General features: G+C 36.6%; 2 protein-coding genes across 5 annotated transcripts in view; both read right to left on the bottom strand.

Moving 5' to 3' along the window:
- The window catches only part of Nbea (neurobeachin), a 467863-nt gene that overhangs the window by 252747 nt on the left and 196429 nt on the right, over positions 1-18687 (bottom strand). The gene's annotated exons all lie outside the window — the stretch shown is intronic.
- LOC126487441 (elongation factor 1-alpha 1-like) lies at positions 12809-14565 on the bottom strand. The gene has a single exon (XM_050120189.1). It carries the CDS (start codon positions 14489-14491, stop codon positions 13103-13105), a length of 1389 nt encoding a protein of 462 aa, XP_049976146.1. The 5' UTR covers positions 14492-14565; the 3' UTR covers positions 12809-13102.

An 18687-nucleotide genomic window follows, 5' to 3' on the forward strand; every position in this document is an offset into this window, starting at 1 on the left:
ATATAGTTCTGAAATATAAATAAGTTCAAAGTTTCTCTAACAGTCATTATGAACCCTTAGGGTCTTTATGTTTCTATAACAAATAAGTTTTTTTTCAAATGCATTAATAAACCATGATGAATGTGAATGCCAGGTATCACTTTCTTTTCTTCATAAAGCTTTCATAAAGTTAAAGATAAAAGGCTAAGAATTACTAAAAGGAAACTACTTGCTAATCATTGTGATGAAAGCATAAAAGGAAAAAGCTTTCAATTTAAGGAGGCTCAAGTAGAAGAGGCTAGTCAAGTGAACTTGTTTACTTTCAAGAGTCCCTTAGCCCTATCCAACTACTACAGACTTGAATTGTGGACACAATCTGAGAAAATAAACTAGACCTTCATAAACTGGGTGTTCAGAGCAGTGAGTTCTCAGACTTTACCCACACTAAGCTTCTTTGGTAAATGTAACATTAAAACAAAAACACTAAAGGTGAGCAATGAGTCTGCTTTTATTCAATATTAGCAACAAAATGTTGTCTAGCAGATTAAGTTATATAACATTATAAATAGTCTTAAATGTCACAGAAATTATAATTTCATATTCTATTAAAGAAAGAACTTATTGACATGATATGACATAAAGTGTAAACAAAATATAAATCATATTGCTATTAATTTAATTATGAATTAAATTATTTTGTATAATTGTGGTCTGTGAGATGGATCCACAGGAAAAGGCATAAACCTGATGAACTGAGCTTCATCCTTGGAACTCAAATAAAAGTATAAGAGAAGAACCAACTTCATAAAGGTATCATCTTACCTCCTACATGTGCTTCACGGTGAGCACATACCCACACATCATTATATATACACAATAGCAATGAGCAAAACTGTAAAAATTACCCTGTCTAACCAAAATACCCTATGTCCAGTTCAAATCTAGTTATAATTCAGAGTAAGATTTTAGAGTCAATTTATATTTTAAACCAGTGGCCCAATAATCATTCATAGAATTTTATATACAAGTGTCCATGTGGACATAGCATAAAATATTAGAACATAGCAACTAAAAGTAAACAGAACTTTCTATTCATTCTAATTAATCTTAGAACAAGAGATAGTTCTCTTTTGAAACTATATGTACATGAAGTATACCTATCACGATCTGTAGTTTTCAAGAACTAAAGACATCTGGTGATTTTAATATCTAAAACAATACTTTAAATAGTTAAAACAATACTATTAAATAATGTGCCAAGGCACAAATGAAACAGGTAAGTCCTACTTCCTAGAGAGGCCTCAATTCTAGTGGACGACCCAGACAAATGCACTGACCAGTTTTCAGAGAGGACAGCAAAGCCCATATCAGCAGAATTTTAGGACGTTGGTTCAGTGATCCAGATAAATAATGTTTTAATTAATTCCTTGTCAGGAAAAGAAAACAGTGGCACTAACGGGAATCAACAGGAATTATGGGTGGTCATTAATTTGTAGGGGGAGTGATAAGAGGATTATTCTGAGACCAGCAATAAAAAATGCTTTAATTTGTGAAACAGGATGTCTAACTAAAAAAGGTATTTTCTGAGAGTGAACCTAGTCTCAAGCATTCTCTCCATTATAAAACAAGTATGTAAAAAGAAAGCATCATTGTTAGTATAACTTTCCATTAGATGCTTTGCTGTTCTGCTGTTTAAATTCCTTTAAGTTTTTTAAATAAACAGTCTTAAAGTTAAAATAATTACAAGTTTAATGAGGAAAATATCTTTGGTTGGACTTGGTAGGATAAGAACGACCACATGAAGCAGAGAGAAGAACCTGTTAGGGAAGAAGATGACAGCATGTGCAGGCACCATGAATCACAAGTCCTGTTTTCACATAGAGAAAACCAATTCTACAGGAGTTGATGTGCACACAGCAAACAAATAATGAAAACAGGGGAACCTAGAACCGCCTCAGGGGAGCATCCCATAGCTTTAGCACAGCTAACCTGAAAAATCAGTAAAATACAACAAAAAGATCCTTGCTGATCAAGTTCTTATTATGCATGGAAAAAAATAGCACAAGCCATGGTTTGCATTATCTTGCTAGTAAAAAAAAAAAATCGAAAATGCAATCATGACCTTATCATCTTCAGTCCAAATAGGAAGCTTATACGGCACAACAATGTCTGAGGGCACAAGTAGTGAACACCATCTGCAGGAAAGTAATCAGAACAGCATCTGGGATAGCAAATGGTTACAGGGTACGAGAGATACTCTGCAAACGTGAATTTCTGGAACATGGATTTCTGCAGAGGAAGAAACATAAAGCTAGAGTGGGAATGGCTGAAATAATGGAGGATTCTTTTTTCCAATTTATAAGGCTTTGTCTAATAACAAAAGCTTCCAGTTCCTAAAATTCTGCCAGTAGGAATTCAGAGACTGCGGAAAGAAGCAAAGGATTTATATAGAGGGTAATTTGTAAAAATCTCAATGCAGTGAGTTCTGAACACCAGAAAGATCAATAAATGTGCAAAATATTTGAAGAATTCTGGAAACTTTAATTAAAAATCATAATGCATATTATTTTTATGTCATTTAAAATATTTTAAATCTAGATTTTTCAACTTAGTCAATGATCTACAAATTTTGAAAATTATTACAAAAAAACAGTGAAATATAACTAGCTAGCAGCTATGGTTTATAGTGTTCTGAATTTAACTGCACCTGAACCTACCATGGACAACTAGTCAATCTTTTTCGATAAACAGGACTTAGCTATATATACAAAAAAAATCTCCAAAACAACATGTTCTAAGTTACTTAAAAATTGGAAATTTTTTAATCTATTAAAATTACCAACTTTCCATGCATATTGTGAACAATACAAAAATGAAGGGGCAGGTGTAGAAGTCCTGTCAAATGTTTATTCTTGTCTAATTTTTAATCAGGCTTCTTTAGAAAGAACTAGTCCTTAATGGATTGTTTTTCTTGTTATCCAGAGTCTCTCTAAGTTGTGGGAACCCCACTTAATTAAGAAGTATCTGTATGTGGAAAACTGTATTTTGACACCCAGTAAAGACAGACGGGAGAGTAATGGTCAAAGCCAACTTGTCCTTGGTCTGACCTCAAAGCCTGAAACTAGAGACAAAAGGAGGCATTCTGACAGCCCAAGAAAATGTCTACATGTACATGTCTGTATGTAGTCGTACTGTTATTTAAAATTCAATTTGGGTAGATGTCATTCACAATCCGAAAGTTACTGGAAAACAGTAGAAAGGTCTTACATTTTCTTTGAGATCTTTTACTATTAGAGCATGAGCTCTAAGAACTTGGATTTTACTGGCATTATCAAAATTTTAAACTTGGATCTGTTTTTATACTAATGTCAAAAAGTTCCTTTTTAATGTCTTTTTTTTAATAATTGTCTGGTCATATGTATGCTGTTTGTGTTAATAAAAATTGTGTTTCTTCTGCCTTGAAATTTGAAAGAATTCAGGAGTGAATTCATCTGGACTTATATTTTATTGGAGAGATTTCCTACTACTGCCTCATTTTCCTTGCTTGTTATAGATGGAACTGTTTTAAAGATCTCATTAATTTGATTTTGTTAAGTGATATGCATCTAAAATTCATTCATGCATCTCATATTATAAAATTCAATAGAATATAAAATTTCAAGGTAGGATCTAATAATTGTCTGAATATTATTAGCATCAATCATAATGGCTTCCTTTCCACCTCAGATTTAATTAGTGTGAGTTTTATTTTAGTTATTTTACTTATGAATTTGATGTTATTATTTTTTCTAGAAAGAACTCCATTTTGGGAAAAGACTTAGAATCTTGCACTTTTTATTAATTTAACTCTCAACTTTTGGGAATTTTATAGATAGTATTATATCATTTCCACTATGCATTCCCTCTCCTCACTTCCAACCCCCCTGTGTCCCCTTCAATCTCTTTCAAGTTACTGGACTCTTCTTCAATTATTCTTGTTTTACACCACACACACACACACACACACACACACACACACACACACACACAAACAAAACCTGTGAAGTCCCTTTAGTGTTGCTTATATGTATAAGTGTTTACAGTTGACCACATGAGATTGAATAACCTATCGAAATGCTCATTCCTGGAGAAGACTGGAATTCCTTTTTCAGCAGCAATTTTAGTTGTCAGTCACTCTTCATCTAGCAGTGGAGTCCTAGATGTCCTCCATCTGCATTGACATGGCAACATGTTCTTATTATGCACGCCTTGTTTAGATGATGGTATTTTTTCAGTCTGCATGGATTAAGCTTTCCCAACATTTATAGACAACACTCTCCTAATAGATGCCCTATCTTCTGGCTTTTGTAGTCTTTCCATTCTTTCTTTTGTGTTATTCTCAGGCTTAGTTATATGGGGTGCACTGTGGCCATTATCTATTGGTTTGAGTATCCACAGTGTATAGTCCTCTGCATTTTTTGACAATTCCTGAATTTATGCCAAAATCTCTATCCTTTGTAAAAAGAAAGCTTCTTTGATGGGAGTGAGAGTTACAATTATCTGTGGATATAAGGTTAAGTATTTAGAATGTAGTTGGGAAATATACTGGGTTAGTCAGCAGTAGTAGGTTTTCTACTAGAGTCCATAACCTTGCATCAGTCTAAGTAGTTAGCTAGGTTTATAGTTACAGGTGAGAATTCTCTCTGACTGATCAGTACCTTAAGTCCAATTAGACAGTTGTTGATTACCTCCAGGATAGAATCCTAGCACAAAAACATAAGCATAAATTCATATAGATACAGCCATCTGATTTTGATATAGATGCTAAAATCACACACTTGGAGGAAAGAATTTTCAACAAATGTTTCTGGGGAAACAATGTCCAAAAGTAGAGAAATAACATTAGATCTGTATCTATCATGCTGTACAAAAATCAACTCCAAATAAGTCAAAGACTTCAATATGAATCCTGAAGCTTTAGAACTACTGGAAGAAGCCGGGCAGTGGTGGCGCACGCCTTTAATCCCAGCACTTGGGAGGCAGAGGCAGGCAGATCTCTCTGAGTTCGAGGCCAGCGTGGTCTACAAGAGCTAGTTCCAGGACAGGAACCAAAAGCTACGGAGAAACCCTGTCTCGAAAAATCAAAAAAAAAAAAAAACACTACTGGAAGAAATATACTGGCAATATTCTAAAAGACATAGATGTAGAAAATGACTTTCTGAACAGGACCTTATGTTCTCAGGAATACCAAAAATTGACAAGACTTTGATAAACTAAAAAACTTCTGTACAGTAAAGGAAACAATGAACTGGATAAAGAGGAATCCAACAGAGGGACACATAATCTTTGCCAGGGATATATCTGGTAGAGAATTAATATCCAGAATATACAAAGAACTAAAAAAAATAAAAACAAAAAAATACCATGTGACTCAATTTAAAAAAAATTAGCCATGAATCTAAAGAAAATGTCTTCAAAAGAAGAAAGAAAATGGCTAAGAAATAAATATCTTTAAAATTATTAAACATTCTTAGAAAATAGATATATACAATATAAAACTAGTTTGAGATTTCATACCCAGGCCAGAAATGCTAACAAGAAAACAATGATAACTTTTGGTTGAATTGTAAACTGGTGAAGCCATGATGAAAATCTATGAGAAGACTTGTCAAAAAAACAAACAAACAAAAGCAAAAAAAAAAAAAAACCAAGCCAAAAAAACCTAAAAGAAGATCTACCATATGGCCCACCTATACTATTCCTTGGATTATGTCCAAAGAACTTGACATTCCATTCCACCAAAATGTAGTCATGTTCACTGCTGCTCTATTCACAACAGCTGGAAAATGGAAACAACATAAATGTCCTTTAAGTAATGAGTGGATAATGAAAATGTGGTACATACACACAATGGAATTCTTTTCAGAGGTACAGAATTTGTTATCTTGATTCTGTTTATTCTTAAACTCCATCAGCTTCTGCCTTGATCTTAATTATTGCTTTCTGACTACTAATTTGGAGTTTGACTTGGTCTTGTTTTCCCAATGCCCTGAAGTATATTATTGAGTTGTTTACCTGAGATCTCAGACAGGCATTTGGAGAAATATACTTCTATTTTATGATTGCTTTCATTGTGTTCTATTTGAGATGTTTAGTTGTATTCTACTGTGAACATCTAGAGGAAATCACTTCAATTTTTCTGTTTGCTAAGCTTTACTTTGTGTTTTACAATCTACTTAAAAAGCTCTGTAGGCTGCTAAGATAAATGTGTATTCTTCAGTGTTTGGATAGATATTTTAATGGTTTTTGTTAAGTCTGATTTATGATGTCATGTAATTCAGATGTTTCTCTGACATTTAAAGATACACTGAATTATATTTTGAGATGTGCAGAAATCACCCACTATGATTCTGTCCGGATTCATCTGTATCCTTACAGCTAGTCTCATTTGGTGCTATCTAATGTTCTAAATGCCTTCTATATCTGGATTTGCATTTATTTCTTCAATTGTGGGAAAGTTTCTGCTCTGATTTTAGAGAAAATATATTCTATGCCTTGAAATACTCTCCCCATGGTTCTTAGATTTGGTCTTTCTTTACATTGTGCCTTGTAGATATTAAGAGTATTGGTAAAATTGTTTTATTAATCGTTGTCTTTGTTTAAATGTTCCAATTCCTCTACTTTGTCTTCATGCCAGATATTCTTTCCTTGATCCAGAATAGTGGTGAAGTTTTCCACAGAACCATTGTTTTGATACACTGTGCTTTTCATTTCAAGTATTTCCCTTTTTTATTGAAGAAGTCATTGAAGACTTATATACTGTATTGAGTTCATTTTATTCAGCATTTAGCTCTTGTTTTTATATTTTCATCAGGAATCATGTTCTTTAAGTTGTTTGAATACAGTTTTCATTCTTTTCTTGAGTACTTCTGGAATGTTAAGCAATTCAGTCTCACTGGTGAGACTATGGGATTAGTATTGTTTTTAAGAATTGTGTTGAGTTCATTTTTCTATTATTTGTATTTTGTGCTAAGGATTGCCCTTCCGAAGCCAGAAAACACTGTATTTATTTTAAGTATTTTAAATCATTCTTCTTTTGGAAGGATGTTTACGTTCTTCAAGAGAGTTTGGCTTTCATAGGGTTCTGGTGTTGTTTTTCTTCTGACACACTGATGGTTGTGGGAGAGGCTTGATTTCCAGCTCTCCCCAATGATTATAATATTATTTGCAAAAGCAATCACTATCAAAAGGTAGTCTAAAAGTAAGCCATCGATAACAATTTAATCACCCCATAAATGCCAACCATTTTATTAAGTAAAGGGAGACTGACAGTTTGTATACTAATATATTAATTATTTTGGTATGAATGGAAAGGAAAAGAACACTATTGATAAAGCTAGTGATTAATATCAAAAAAGAAGGAAATGGAAAGAAAGAAGATATAAACATAGAAAAGTGGCAATAGTAGGAGCAAAGGAGGTTGGGGTGAGACAGAATTCAGAAAAGGTTGATTGGAAAGGGAGAATTAAGGATATATACATAAACCAAATGAAGTATGTCATTCCCGTTTATGAGAGGTAGGGGGTACAGAGATCTGTAATCACAAATCTGACCAGCCTATGTTTTCTGGGAGAGGGAAATGAACACAGAAGTGCATAAAAGAGACAAAGAAAGGAGACACAGAGATAGAAAGTAGGTACAGAGTTTGAAAACATTCAAACCTGTTTGTCACCTGGCTTTCAGAAGTTATATCCCGACTCTGGGCCTTCCTTGTGGAGATCCAGTTACAGATGTGGTCTGTTCGGGCTGTTCGTTCACAGGTGAAATCTCAGTAGCTAAGCATACTTCCAGAAAGTTCTTCAGGCTTCTGGCTGCTAGTGCTGGCCCAACTATAGTGCAACCTTCTCTTGTCTGATTAGCATTTTGCAACAAGTGTTCAAATTCCCATGCAGATTCTGAGTTAGATCCATGTCTCCTTCCCTGAATACAGATTCAGAAGACCTTTCCCAAAGTTTGGCAGAATGGTGCTGAAGCTAAATGAGAGTTCAGTCTCCATGTCCTTGCTGAGTTTACTATGCTGCAAACTCCCCAGCAAACTCAACAGAGGTCTTTCTGAAATGGAGTGTCGTAGCTGTTTCAGGCTGAGTTTGCTATTTTTCCAACTATGCCTGCTAAGCATGGTAAAATCCCACTTCAATTAGCTAATCAGTAACAGTAATTAAGACAGCTACCTTAATCTTAGATCCTCATCCTATCATTTGCCTCTACCACTGGTGTCTGGACCATCAGGTCTCCATGCCTTTGGGTCTCAAATCAAAAGTTTCACTTTCCTAAGAGATTTTTACAGCCACATACACCAAAATGCCCATGACTACTTCACTAAATAAGTTTAGCCGGGTAGTGGTGGTGCACACCTAAAATCCCAGCACTTGGGAGGCAGAAGCAGGTGGATCTTTGCGAGTCTGAGGCAGCCTGATCTACAGAGTGAGTTCCAGAACAGCCAGGGCTACACAGAAAGACTCTATCTTGAAAAACCAAAAATATTTACATGCTCACACATTTCATTTTTGTGAATGTTCTGCCCCTTTCAAGATTATTCCTTTTGTCCATGTTTTTTTACTGTTTTTAAAATCAACATTTTGCTTTTAATAACATTGCTCTTTTAATTTTACAAGACATAAACTTTTTACAATTTTTGTTGTGTTGTAGTCTAATAACACACCTAAGCTCCCTCACCTTTTGTGAATGTACTTAGATCTATAGACTTCCCTTTTAAACCTGCTCTTTGCAGTAGCCAGTGAGTTTCCATACATTGCAATCTCCTTTTCCTGTCTTCTCAAGCGAATTTAAAATTTCCTCTGAATGTTGCTCGATGACGTGCTGGTTGTCAGGAGCATGTTGAGTTTCGGTGTTTGTGAAATTCACTTTAGTTTTATACTTTACACTCATAAATGATCATCCTCTGAGCATTCCTATTTTTGTTATGACTTGTTTTGCCCTAAATGTCATCTAGCTTGGACTATGCTCCCTCGACTGTGGAGAACAACATAAATTCTTCACTTAGTACATGAATGTGTTACTGTTCTCCCTCTGCCACACTGTCTGTGTGTGTCAGAGAGAGAGAAAGAGAGAGGGGGAGGTGATGTCCATTTGGTTCAAAGTATAGCATATGCACAAATGTCCTCTAAACATGTCTTCATTCTCTATCTGAACGCACAATGTGTCAGCTAAAATGGTGTGTCACAGCCCTCTGCTATTATTGACCAATGAATTCAACTGGATTTTACAACTAATTTTTCTATTTCTACGTAAGAGACAGATTTTTATGACTAGAGCAACGAACTGTGGGCTGAGAAAGTACTTGCTGCTAGGGCTAACTGAGATAGTACTTGATGCTAGGGCTAATTGAGACAGTACTTGATTGAGACAGTACTTGATGCTTTAACAACAGTAAAGCTTTCAGTCATTTTGACGCTTAATACTTACATTTTTATTTCTTCCAACAATGACTTTTGGTTTTCATTGTACAAGTATCTTTTCATGCTGAGAAACTTAACATGAACATTAACGTATGAGATGTCATCATGATCAGAACAGTCCCCTGCCCAAGAGATCTCACACAGTGAAGTCTTTTCCTCATTGTTAGTCCCTGGGGATCCCTGATGTATTACCTATCACTGAGCTTGTTTCTTTGAGAATATAAAATATGCAAATTAATAGAACTGCTTTTTGTGATTAGTTCCTTTCAAATTCATCCAAATAGGGTTAAAGGACATTCTCATTTTTCTAGCCATTATCACAATCATAACTGCTCCAAAATTCACTTACATGACTTTGTATGAGAAGAAAATTTTATTTCCCGTGGGAAAATACCTAAGAATGAGATTACAGGTTTATACAGCAAGTGTTTGTTTAGCTCAGAGAAACTAAACCATTTTCCTAGGGGATCATTTTGCATCCTCAAAGCCATGATGAAAGCCGTGGATGACTCTGTCGGTGGTACCTTACTTTCTCCAATTCTTGCTATAGTCTATGCTTTGTTTTAACAATTTCCATGTGTTTGTAGTGGTGAGTGACTGTTACACATGACTACTTGCTAATGACGTTGACCTTTCCAGGTGCTTCTGGGCCTCGGATATCATGGACCAAATGTTGTGTTCAAGTCACTTTTAACTGAGTTGGTGCCTGCTTTTCATCAGTGAGTTATTTTGAAATGTCGTCTTTAAAACGGTCTTTGAATTTTTTTTTATTACGTGGTGTTCTAGTGTTAGTCTTGATCCAGCTGGTGGCTGATTTTCATAAACCTTAGGATTTATAGCTTTCAATTATTTGCCTATTATTCTATCACCTTTTTCTCCCTTTAACCCCTTCCCTCTTACTTCCTTAGACAAACATAGTGTAAAATATATAATATTATTTTTTCTTTTGAGACAGGTTCTCAAGCAAGCCTGGAACTTAGTACATAGCTCTTGATTTCCTGATCCTACTTATCCTACCAGCCCATGATTGGTACTTTTTCTGTTGCAATGTGGGTTCCTGAACAGCAGTTCTTATGGCTCGGTTCTATTATCTTAGTTCTTTTTCTTCTGCTTCATCTGGGAAAAAAAAAATCAATTGATTATCTTTACGAGCACTTATGTTTGCCTATTAGGATAAAAGGCTGTCAAACACTTCATGTTAATTCACATTTCAGATTTTATTTTCAAACTCTCAGATTTCTATCTTACCGTAAATGGTCTCTTTCTTTCTACATTGTCTCATGACTTCTCTCCCTTTTCTTTTAGACATCCCTTTCTGTCTTTTCTAACAAAATTCTCGTACAAAATGTGTTAAATTTCACTGCTACTTCATCTCATATCCAACAATTTTGTTTGGATGAAGGCAATGTGGATACTACACTGGGCAATCCTTGCATTTTGTTATATTCTTCAATACATATTGGGCTGTGTTTTCACAATTAAACTGTGGGTGAAACTATTTAATCTGTGGAGTCCATTACCAAAGGTTGGTTTGTTTATTTTGGAGTGAGTCTAGATAAGAATGATCTAGAGTATGCTCTGCTATGGAAATAACTGTAACTATGTCAGCATCGTCATCCTTCTGGCCTGGTGAGCAGTGACAACTGAATGCTGATTAGGCAGAGATTGAACATTTCCCAACCTTGCAGGATAGAAACTGTCCAATAAAGACATGGAGCTTTGTGGCTACTGTACCTACGTATTCACAGCTTCAAAGATTTAAGGTGCCACACAGCTTTTCAAAGCTAGTTGAAAGAGTAGCTCCCCTGTCTACAAAACTTGCTTACAGCTTCCTCAAACCTAAAATACTATCTCACCTCAGCAAAGCTACTATGAATCGCCTGAGAACATCTTCACTATACGGAAATCTAGAAAATGTTTCCAGAAAGTTATGTCACAGAAATCAGAGCCCATTCAATGATTCCTAGTCAGCTGCCTTCTGCTATGGTGTAAAGTTCTCTACGGCCTCCTGTTCAATGTATAAAACTTTTAGATTCACACACTGGGTCAAGTATTCTAGTGGTAACAAGAGGAAGGCAAGTCCACTCCACTGATATTCCATCATGAGAAAAAGGAAATCCAGGGCAAGTGTTTAGAATTTTTCTTAAAAGCAACTATGAATAGTAATTCACACCTGCCACCCCAGCACTGAAGAGTCAGAGACTGAAAGATGGCTGAGTTCTCCAAAATCTAAAACACAAAAGCTAAACAGAAAAGCTCATGTTACTTCTCTGATGCTCTAGTCCCATCAACACTGGTTTTGATTACTGCAATACCGTAGTTAGTGTTTACATCACTAAGCTTCAACAGTCCAGCTTTTTTTCTATTTTTTACTATTATGATTTTTTGACAATAATTGTCACAGTACTGGCAAATACTACCCAACGACCACCTGGGTAGTACTGGCATCCTAATATTAACTCTACAATCTATGACCATTTGAAATGCCTTTAATTTCAGTAATTTTTGAAGTCTGCATAATACAAATCTTACCACAGTGGTATATTTAGGTCTAAGCAGTCCATTCTTCTAAATGATACTATAACTGCAACCATGTTTGGTTTCTTTTGCAGGCTGCTCAGTGTAAATGATAAAGACAGACAGACAATGTGTGTCCTGTAAGTTGGCTAAGCCCATTCATTAATTCTAAGTGGTATTCTACACAGGTATTCAATGAGAACAGAGACAGATTTTATTTCTTCCTGTCCAATGTAGTGTAAATCTTCACCTTGCACAGACACCCTGATGAACACTCACAGTATATCAAACAGAAGTGAAATCATTCTAATACACTAGAACGCAGAGAGAAAACATTCAGCACTGTCCCATAGCTTAGGAATGAAGCTCTAGGTATTTTGTGAAGCCTTAATTATGTTGAGATAGTTTTGTTTGTTATCTAATTTTCCTCTTAGCATTTTTATAATGAAAGAGTAGCAAAATTTATCAAAGATTTTTCTGGATCAATTGAGAGTGGTATTTAGGAAAAAGTGACCAATTTTTATGTGCAGAATATAATACTCCCTCTTGATCTCTCACGTCTAATTTAAGATATATTTATCGTGTTTGAAGCATCTGAAGTCATATTTCTTGGGTTTCCTGCTAGTATCATGTGTACATAATGACGAGCGAATTTAATTGCCCTTTTGTTCTCTAAGAGACTTCTACTGCACTGCCCATCACTGTCACACACTGGGATCACATGCTGCTGGCTTTCTTGTCTTTTTCGTTATTAGATTTTTGGTCTTTATATTGCTCCTTCCTCTTCTTGTGCTTTTATAGCCTTATCCATTGATTTTTATCAGTTATATTTTTTTCTAACTCCATTTCAAATATTTTTTTTTCTCATTAAACTTGTTTTAATGGGTCTCAAAATTCTGTGACAGATTTTTGGTCAAGTTGTTTCCATTAAAAAGTACTGATTTTGAAAACTAATAACTTAAAACTGCCACACACACAAAAAAATGGTCCACAAAACATTCTCCTTTCCTTCTGAAGGTTTTACGATGCATTGTTATCATTAACCAGTCTTTCACTATTAAACTTAAATGGCCAATTGAGACAAACAGTTCTGAGACCGTTCTTCCACCACTGATTAAGACTGGGGTGGCAGGTGTTAGGGATAATATTCATTTAGCCTTCTGAGCTTTCTGGGCAGACTTGGTGACCTTGCCAGCTCCAGCAGCCTTCTTGTCCACAGCTTTGATGACACCCACAGCAACTGTCTGCCTCATGTCACGAACAGCAAAACGACCCAGTGGAGGATAGTCATAGAAGCTCTCGACACACATGGGCTTGCCGGGAACCATATCAACAATGGCTGCATCACCAGATTTCAAGAATTTCGGGCCATCTTCCAGCTTCTTGCCAGAACGACGATCAATCTTTTCTTTAAGCTCAGCAAACTTGCATGCTATGTGAGCTGTGTGACAATCTAGTACAGGAGCATAGCCAGCACTAATTTGGCCTGGGTGGTTCAGGATAATCACCTGAGCAGTGAAGCCAGCAGCTTCCATTGGTGGGTCATTTTTGCTGTCACCAGCAACGTTGCCACGTCTAACATCTTTGACAGACACGTTCTTCACATTGAAGCCCACGTTGTCCCCAGGAAGAGCTTCACTCAAAGCTTCATGGTGCATTTCAACAGACTTTACTTCTGTAGTCACATTGACTGGAGCAAAGGTCACCACCATGCCAGGTTTCAAAACACCGGTCTCCACTCGGCCCACAGGGACAGTCCCAATGCCACCAATTTTATAGACATCCTGGAGGGGCAGTCGCAGAGGCTTGTCAGTTGGACGAGTTGGTGGCAGGATACAATCCAAAGCTTCCAACAGGGTGGTTCCACTGGAACTACCATCTTTGCGAGTGATTTTCCATCCCTTGAACCAAGGCATATTAGCACTTGGCTCCAGCATGTTGTCACCATTCCAACCAGAAATTGGCACAAATGCTACTGTGTCAGGGTTGTAGCCAATTTTCTTAATGTAGGTGCTGACTTCCTTAACAATTTCCTCATATCTCTTCTGGCTGTAGGGTGGCTCGGTGGAATCCATTTTGTTGACACCAACAATTAGCTGTTTCACACCCAGGGTGTAAGCCAGAAGTGCATGCTCACGGGTCTGCCCATTCTTGGAAATACCAGCTTCGAATTCACCAACACCAGCAGCAACAATCAGGACAGCACAGTCAGCCTGTGATGTGCCTGTAATCATGTTTTTGATGAAGTCTCTGTGTCCTGGGGCATCAATGATAGTAACATAGTACTTGCTGGTCTCAAACTTCCACAGGGAGATGTCAATAGTGATACCACGCTCACGCTCAGCTTTTAGTTTGTCCAAGACCCAGGCATACTTGAAGGAGCCTTTTCCCATCTCGGCAGCCTCCTTCTCAAACTTCTCGATGGTTCGTTTGTCGATTCCACCACACTTGTAGATCAGGTGGCCGGTTGTAGTGGACTTGCCGGAATCGACGTGTCCAATGACGACGATGTTGATGTGAGTCTTTTCCTTTCCCATTTTGGCTTTGAATTAGCGGTGGTTTTCACAACACCTGCGTTCTGAAGGCAAACCCGTTGCGAAAAAGCCATTTCAAATATTTTTATTTGTGATTCTTTTCTCCAGAGTTATAATTGCTAAATTCTGATCTTAATAGCTTTTAACTTCTTCGACGTTTTCTAAATTCTTTAGCTCATTGAAACATGTTTCTGATGTATTTTTTCTTCTCTTTCTCATCATTTTTAATATAAAAATAAAATTAATATCCTTTTCCTTTATGTGATAAGGGTTTTCATAAATTTCAGAAACTTTTCTATAACTTTTGACCTCTACCTTCAGCTTCTCAGATTTTGCCTTGCTGTTTGTTTGTTTGTTTCTTTTTTTTTTCTGTATGGATTTTCTTTGTCACCCAAATACTCACAGGTTTAATGCTCTGTCACCAGCCTTTGGCACTATAGGGAAGTGATGAGATCTTTAGTGTTTGGTGTCTAGTGGAAGGAAGTTAGGAAAACTGTGGGACATGTCTCTGGATAGGCTATGGTACCACTGTCCTACATACTATCTTTATTTTAGCTTCCTCTCTTTCTCAAGAGGTAAGAATCTTCTCTGCATGTAATTCCCACTGTTATGTGCTGCCCTGGACAAAGGATCAAATGACTGCAGAATAAAATACCTAAAAGCAACAAAACAGCAACAATAAAATCAAACCAAAGCAAAAAAAAAAGTGTGATAAACTAAGTTTAAGACTAAGTCTTTTGTCTTTAACAGTTTATTTCAATTTTTCTCTGCATTACTTTTGTCTTTCCGCTGTTCAGTGTAGATTCTATTCGGTGCAAGGGAACTGTTCTTAATTTCTCATGGGGTCTGGATAGCTCTACCCCATCTAACCTTACCAGGGCACCCTTGGAGTCTGTCTCTGTCTCTGTCTCTGTCTCTCTCCTCTCTCCCGCCCTCCCCCCCCCTTGGTTTTTCGAGACAGGGTTTCTCTGTGGAGCTTTCGAATCTATCCTAGAACTCTCTCTGTAGTCCAGGCTGGCTTCAACTCACAGAGAGCCACCTGCTTCTGCCTCCTAAGTACTGGGATTAAAGACATGTACCACCACGGCCTAGCAAGTGCTCTCTTCTTTTAACTGATGTTTTCAAGCTGACCTTCGAAGTTTTCCTCTAAGGGTGTGCTGACTCATTTCCGCAAAAGCTGACTTGCTTCCTATGGCCTGCTCCAGGTATTGACCCCTATCCTGTTGTTCTGAAGCTCACTGGATGACTCCCAGAGCCCAATATGAGGCCAGTGGGAACCCTTGTTAGCTAGTCATGTTTTAGATGTCTATTCGTTTTATTTTTATAGTTATTACTTTCTCTTCTTCAGGTCTTTTATTGATGATATTAAAAATATAATATGCTCCCATTTGTAATCTACTTGAATTTGTTTCCATTATGGCAATTTTAAGATGCTAATTTAGAAAACCATTTTTTAGTGCTAGGGAAATAGCTCAGTGCTTAAAGTACTTGCCCTTAAAGCATGCGGATTGGAGTTCTGATGCCCAGGAATCATAAAATGCTGGGTGGACATGGCAGCCTGACCTCAGTGCTGAGGAGACAGACAGAAGGTGACTCAGAGTCTGACAGAGAAGACTCAGTGGGTCAGGTGGTAGAGTAATGGAGGATGAGTCCTTACATCAGCTTCTCTAGTCATTCATGTACATGCCCACTCACATGTGTACACCCACGCACATGCGAAAGCTGAATATGCACACACGTGCACGTCATAAACACAAGGGAAAAATAAAGCACAGTTTAATACATCATTTTCTATTCAATAAAAATATAAACAGATAAAATATTTTCTCACTGTTACCATGGTACTTCCCTGACAAGACTCGTTCCTCTAATAATAGTTCAGTGATACCCTCTTTTGGAGGAGGTGAAAACTTTATGACATATTATTACATTTTAATACTATTATTATTACTATTAATACTAATATATTATTACTAATTATTACTAATAATAGTAATAATAATAATTACTATTCCTGGGAATTCTGACTTAAGCACTGAATTTTAAGAAACATGTATCGATGCCATTCAAATTAGAATTTCTATATTACTATATTTCTTTCAAAATAAAATTTAAATTTATGTGCAGTGTTGTGTATCCTAAAACCTGATACCCTATCCTTCTCCAGACTTAAGCTGATTTTCATAGAAACAAAAAAATGTCCAAAAGAACAAAATCAGTCTTAGCTAAGTCATTCGGATCTCTCTTTTATCAAAAAAAAAGCCATTCCCATTAAAAGAGAACTTAGATTCGGGGCTGTGATGGGCCCCATTTTGATGACTATGCCTGAGAAACTAGTTTGCTCAGAAGACAGAGATATGCAGAAACTAGGGGCTATGAAGGTTCTAAGTCAAAAGGAATGGTCTCTATTCCTGACATTCCTTTCTTATTTCCAGGCCACGTAAAGTCAGAATATTCTTTCCTGTCCTTGCAAACTAAACAGAGTTTCATCTAAATCATCGTAGCAAGTGTTTAACTTGAATATTTTCTTGCAAGTTATCAAGTGAGCATAAATAATGCTAAGAAAGTATAACAGTGGTTTTTCAGGATTACTTTGTACCACAGCAGAACAAGGCATTGCAGTGAACACTGAGAAGATAAACACACATGCCTTTGAAACACTTCTCCCTTTCCTCTCTTGTACTCCCTTCCTCTCTCCCTCTCTACCCCTCCCTCTTTCTTTTTCTCCCCCCCTCTTTCTTCTATCCCCCCTTCTCTCCATCCCGAACTTTTGGGTGATATACTGGTTCTATATTACTTATAAAGCTTTCAAAATAAAAATGGTCAAAATGTATTCCACATTCTGACATTCAGCATGCAATTCACAATGGAGTCTACATCTTTAAATATAAATACTAAACTAGTTCTCTCTCTCTTTCAAAGTTTTATTGATTTATTTACCATTCAATTACTTACTGCATTTATTTGTATTTATGGGTGGCTGTATTTATGTATGCATGCATACACAAACACGTGTATGTGTGTATAAGTCTGAAGATAATGTATGAAGTCTTTCTTGTTTATTCTCTACCTTATTCCCTGAAACATTTTACTGTTTTAATAACAGCCCCTGAGAAACTAGCAATTAACAATGATGTGGATACTATTACAATTAAAAGTATATACTAACTTAGGTTTTCATTTTAAAATTGAATCCTCCAAAGTCATTGACTAGTAGCTGTTCATGTGCAGGTGTTTTGATAAAGACTGGACTTGGTAAGCAGCCCTCACTATAGGATAGGCCATGGGGAGGGTCAAATATAAGAGTTTTTTTTCACAGAATGCAGTCATATAAAGGATTAAAAGTGTCTTTAAGAACTAGAGTCTTAGCTGTCACAGGAGCTAGAACAGTTCTGAAGAAATGAGGAAGTAGAAGCCAGATAACAGAGGATGAACAGTAAGTGAGGGACTTTATCCACTGACGCAGTCTCTCAACTGAGCCCAGAGCTCACCCATATGGCTTGTCTAGCCAGCTGGCTTGCTCTTGGAATTCTTTGCTTCTGCCTCCCCAGAACTGCATTCACAAGCAGGATATCACATTCATACAGGGTCTGAGGATACAAATTCTGTTCCACATGCTTGTGTGGGTGCACTGGGCCATCTGCCTAGCCCCTCAGATCTCTGAGAAATGCTTTCTGATTTCACTGGTATGCAGTTTCCACTGGTGCAGCAAGTCACACACCCTAACACTTTTGATCACTCATTATTTTTCTGTCATCTTTGCTGAGGGTTTTGACACTTGGATCTGTATTTACTCCAAGGTACTTTTACACAGTGTAGTTCATAAAGAATTTGAACATTTAAAAAAGAACCTAACTAAAACTTGAATAACTACAGTCTTGTCCACCAAAGGCAAAATAAAAGTAGCACCAACACTTGCTGTGGAATCACATAATAAGTTTAAAAAACATGTTGAATAACAGCGACAGACATGAACATGAATGATACTGTTTTAGCTTGCACATAAAGAACAGAGAACATCTGAAAGTAGCAGTGATTGATTGCTGAAGAGAAAACAGAACAACTACATGTAGAGAAAGAAAACTAAATATAAAACACCCAACCAAGATACAATTCAAATATATTTTATTATACAGACATTGAACGTGGTTTCTTTTCTTAAAACATGAAACTGGTTTCAGTTACATGAATTCAAGGTT

The sequence above is a fragment of the Alexandromys fortis genome, unplaced genomic scaffold (assembly GCF_014885135.2).
Source record: "Alexandromys fortis isolate MF-2015 unplaced genomic scaffold, M_Fortis_MF-2015_v1.1 scaffold_172, whole genome shotgun sequence".
Classification (NCBI taxonomy): Eukaryota; Metazoa; Chordata; class Mammalia; order Rodentia; family Cricetidae; genus Alexandromys; species Alexandromys fortis.

What these genes read in the sequence shown, in the direction of transcription:
- LOC126487441 (XM_050120189.1), bottom strand. Translation starts at nt 14,491, where the DNA reads ATGGGAAAGGAAAAGACTCACATCAACATCGTCGTCATTGGACACGTC.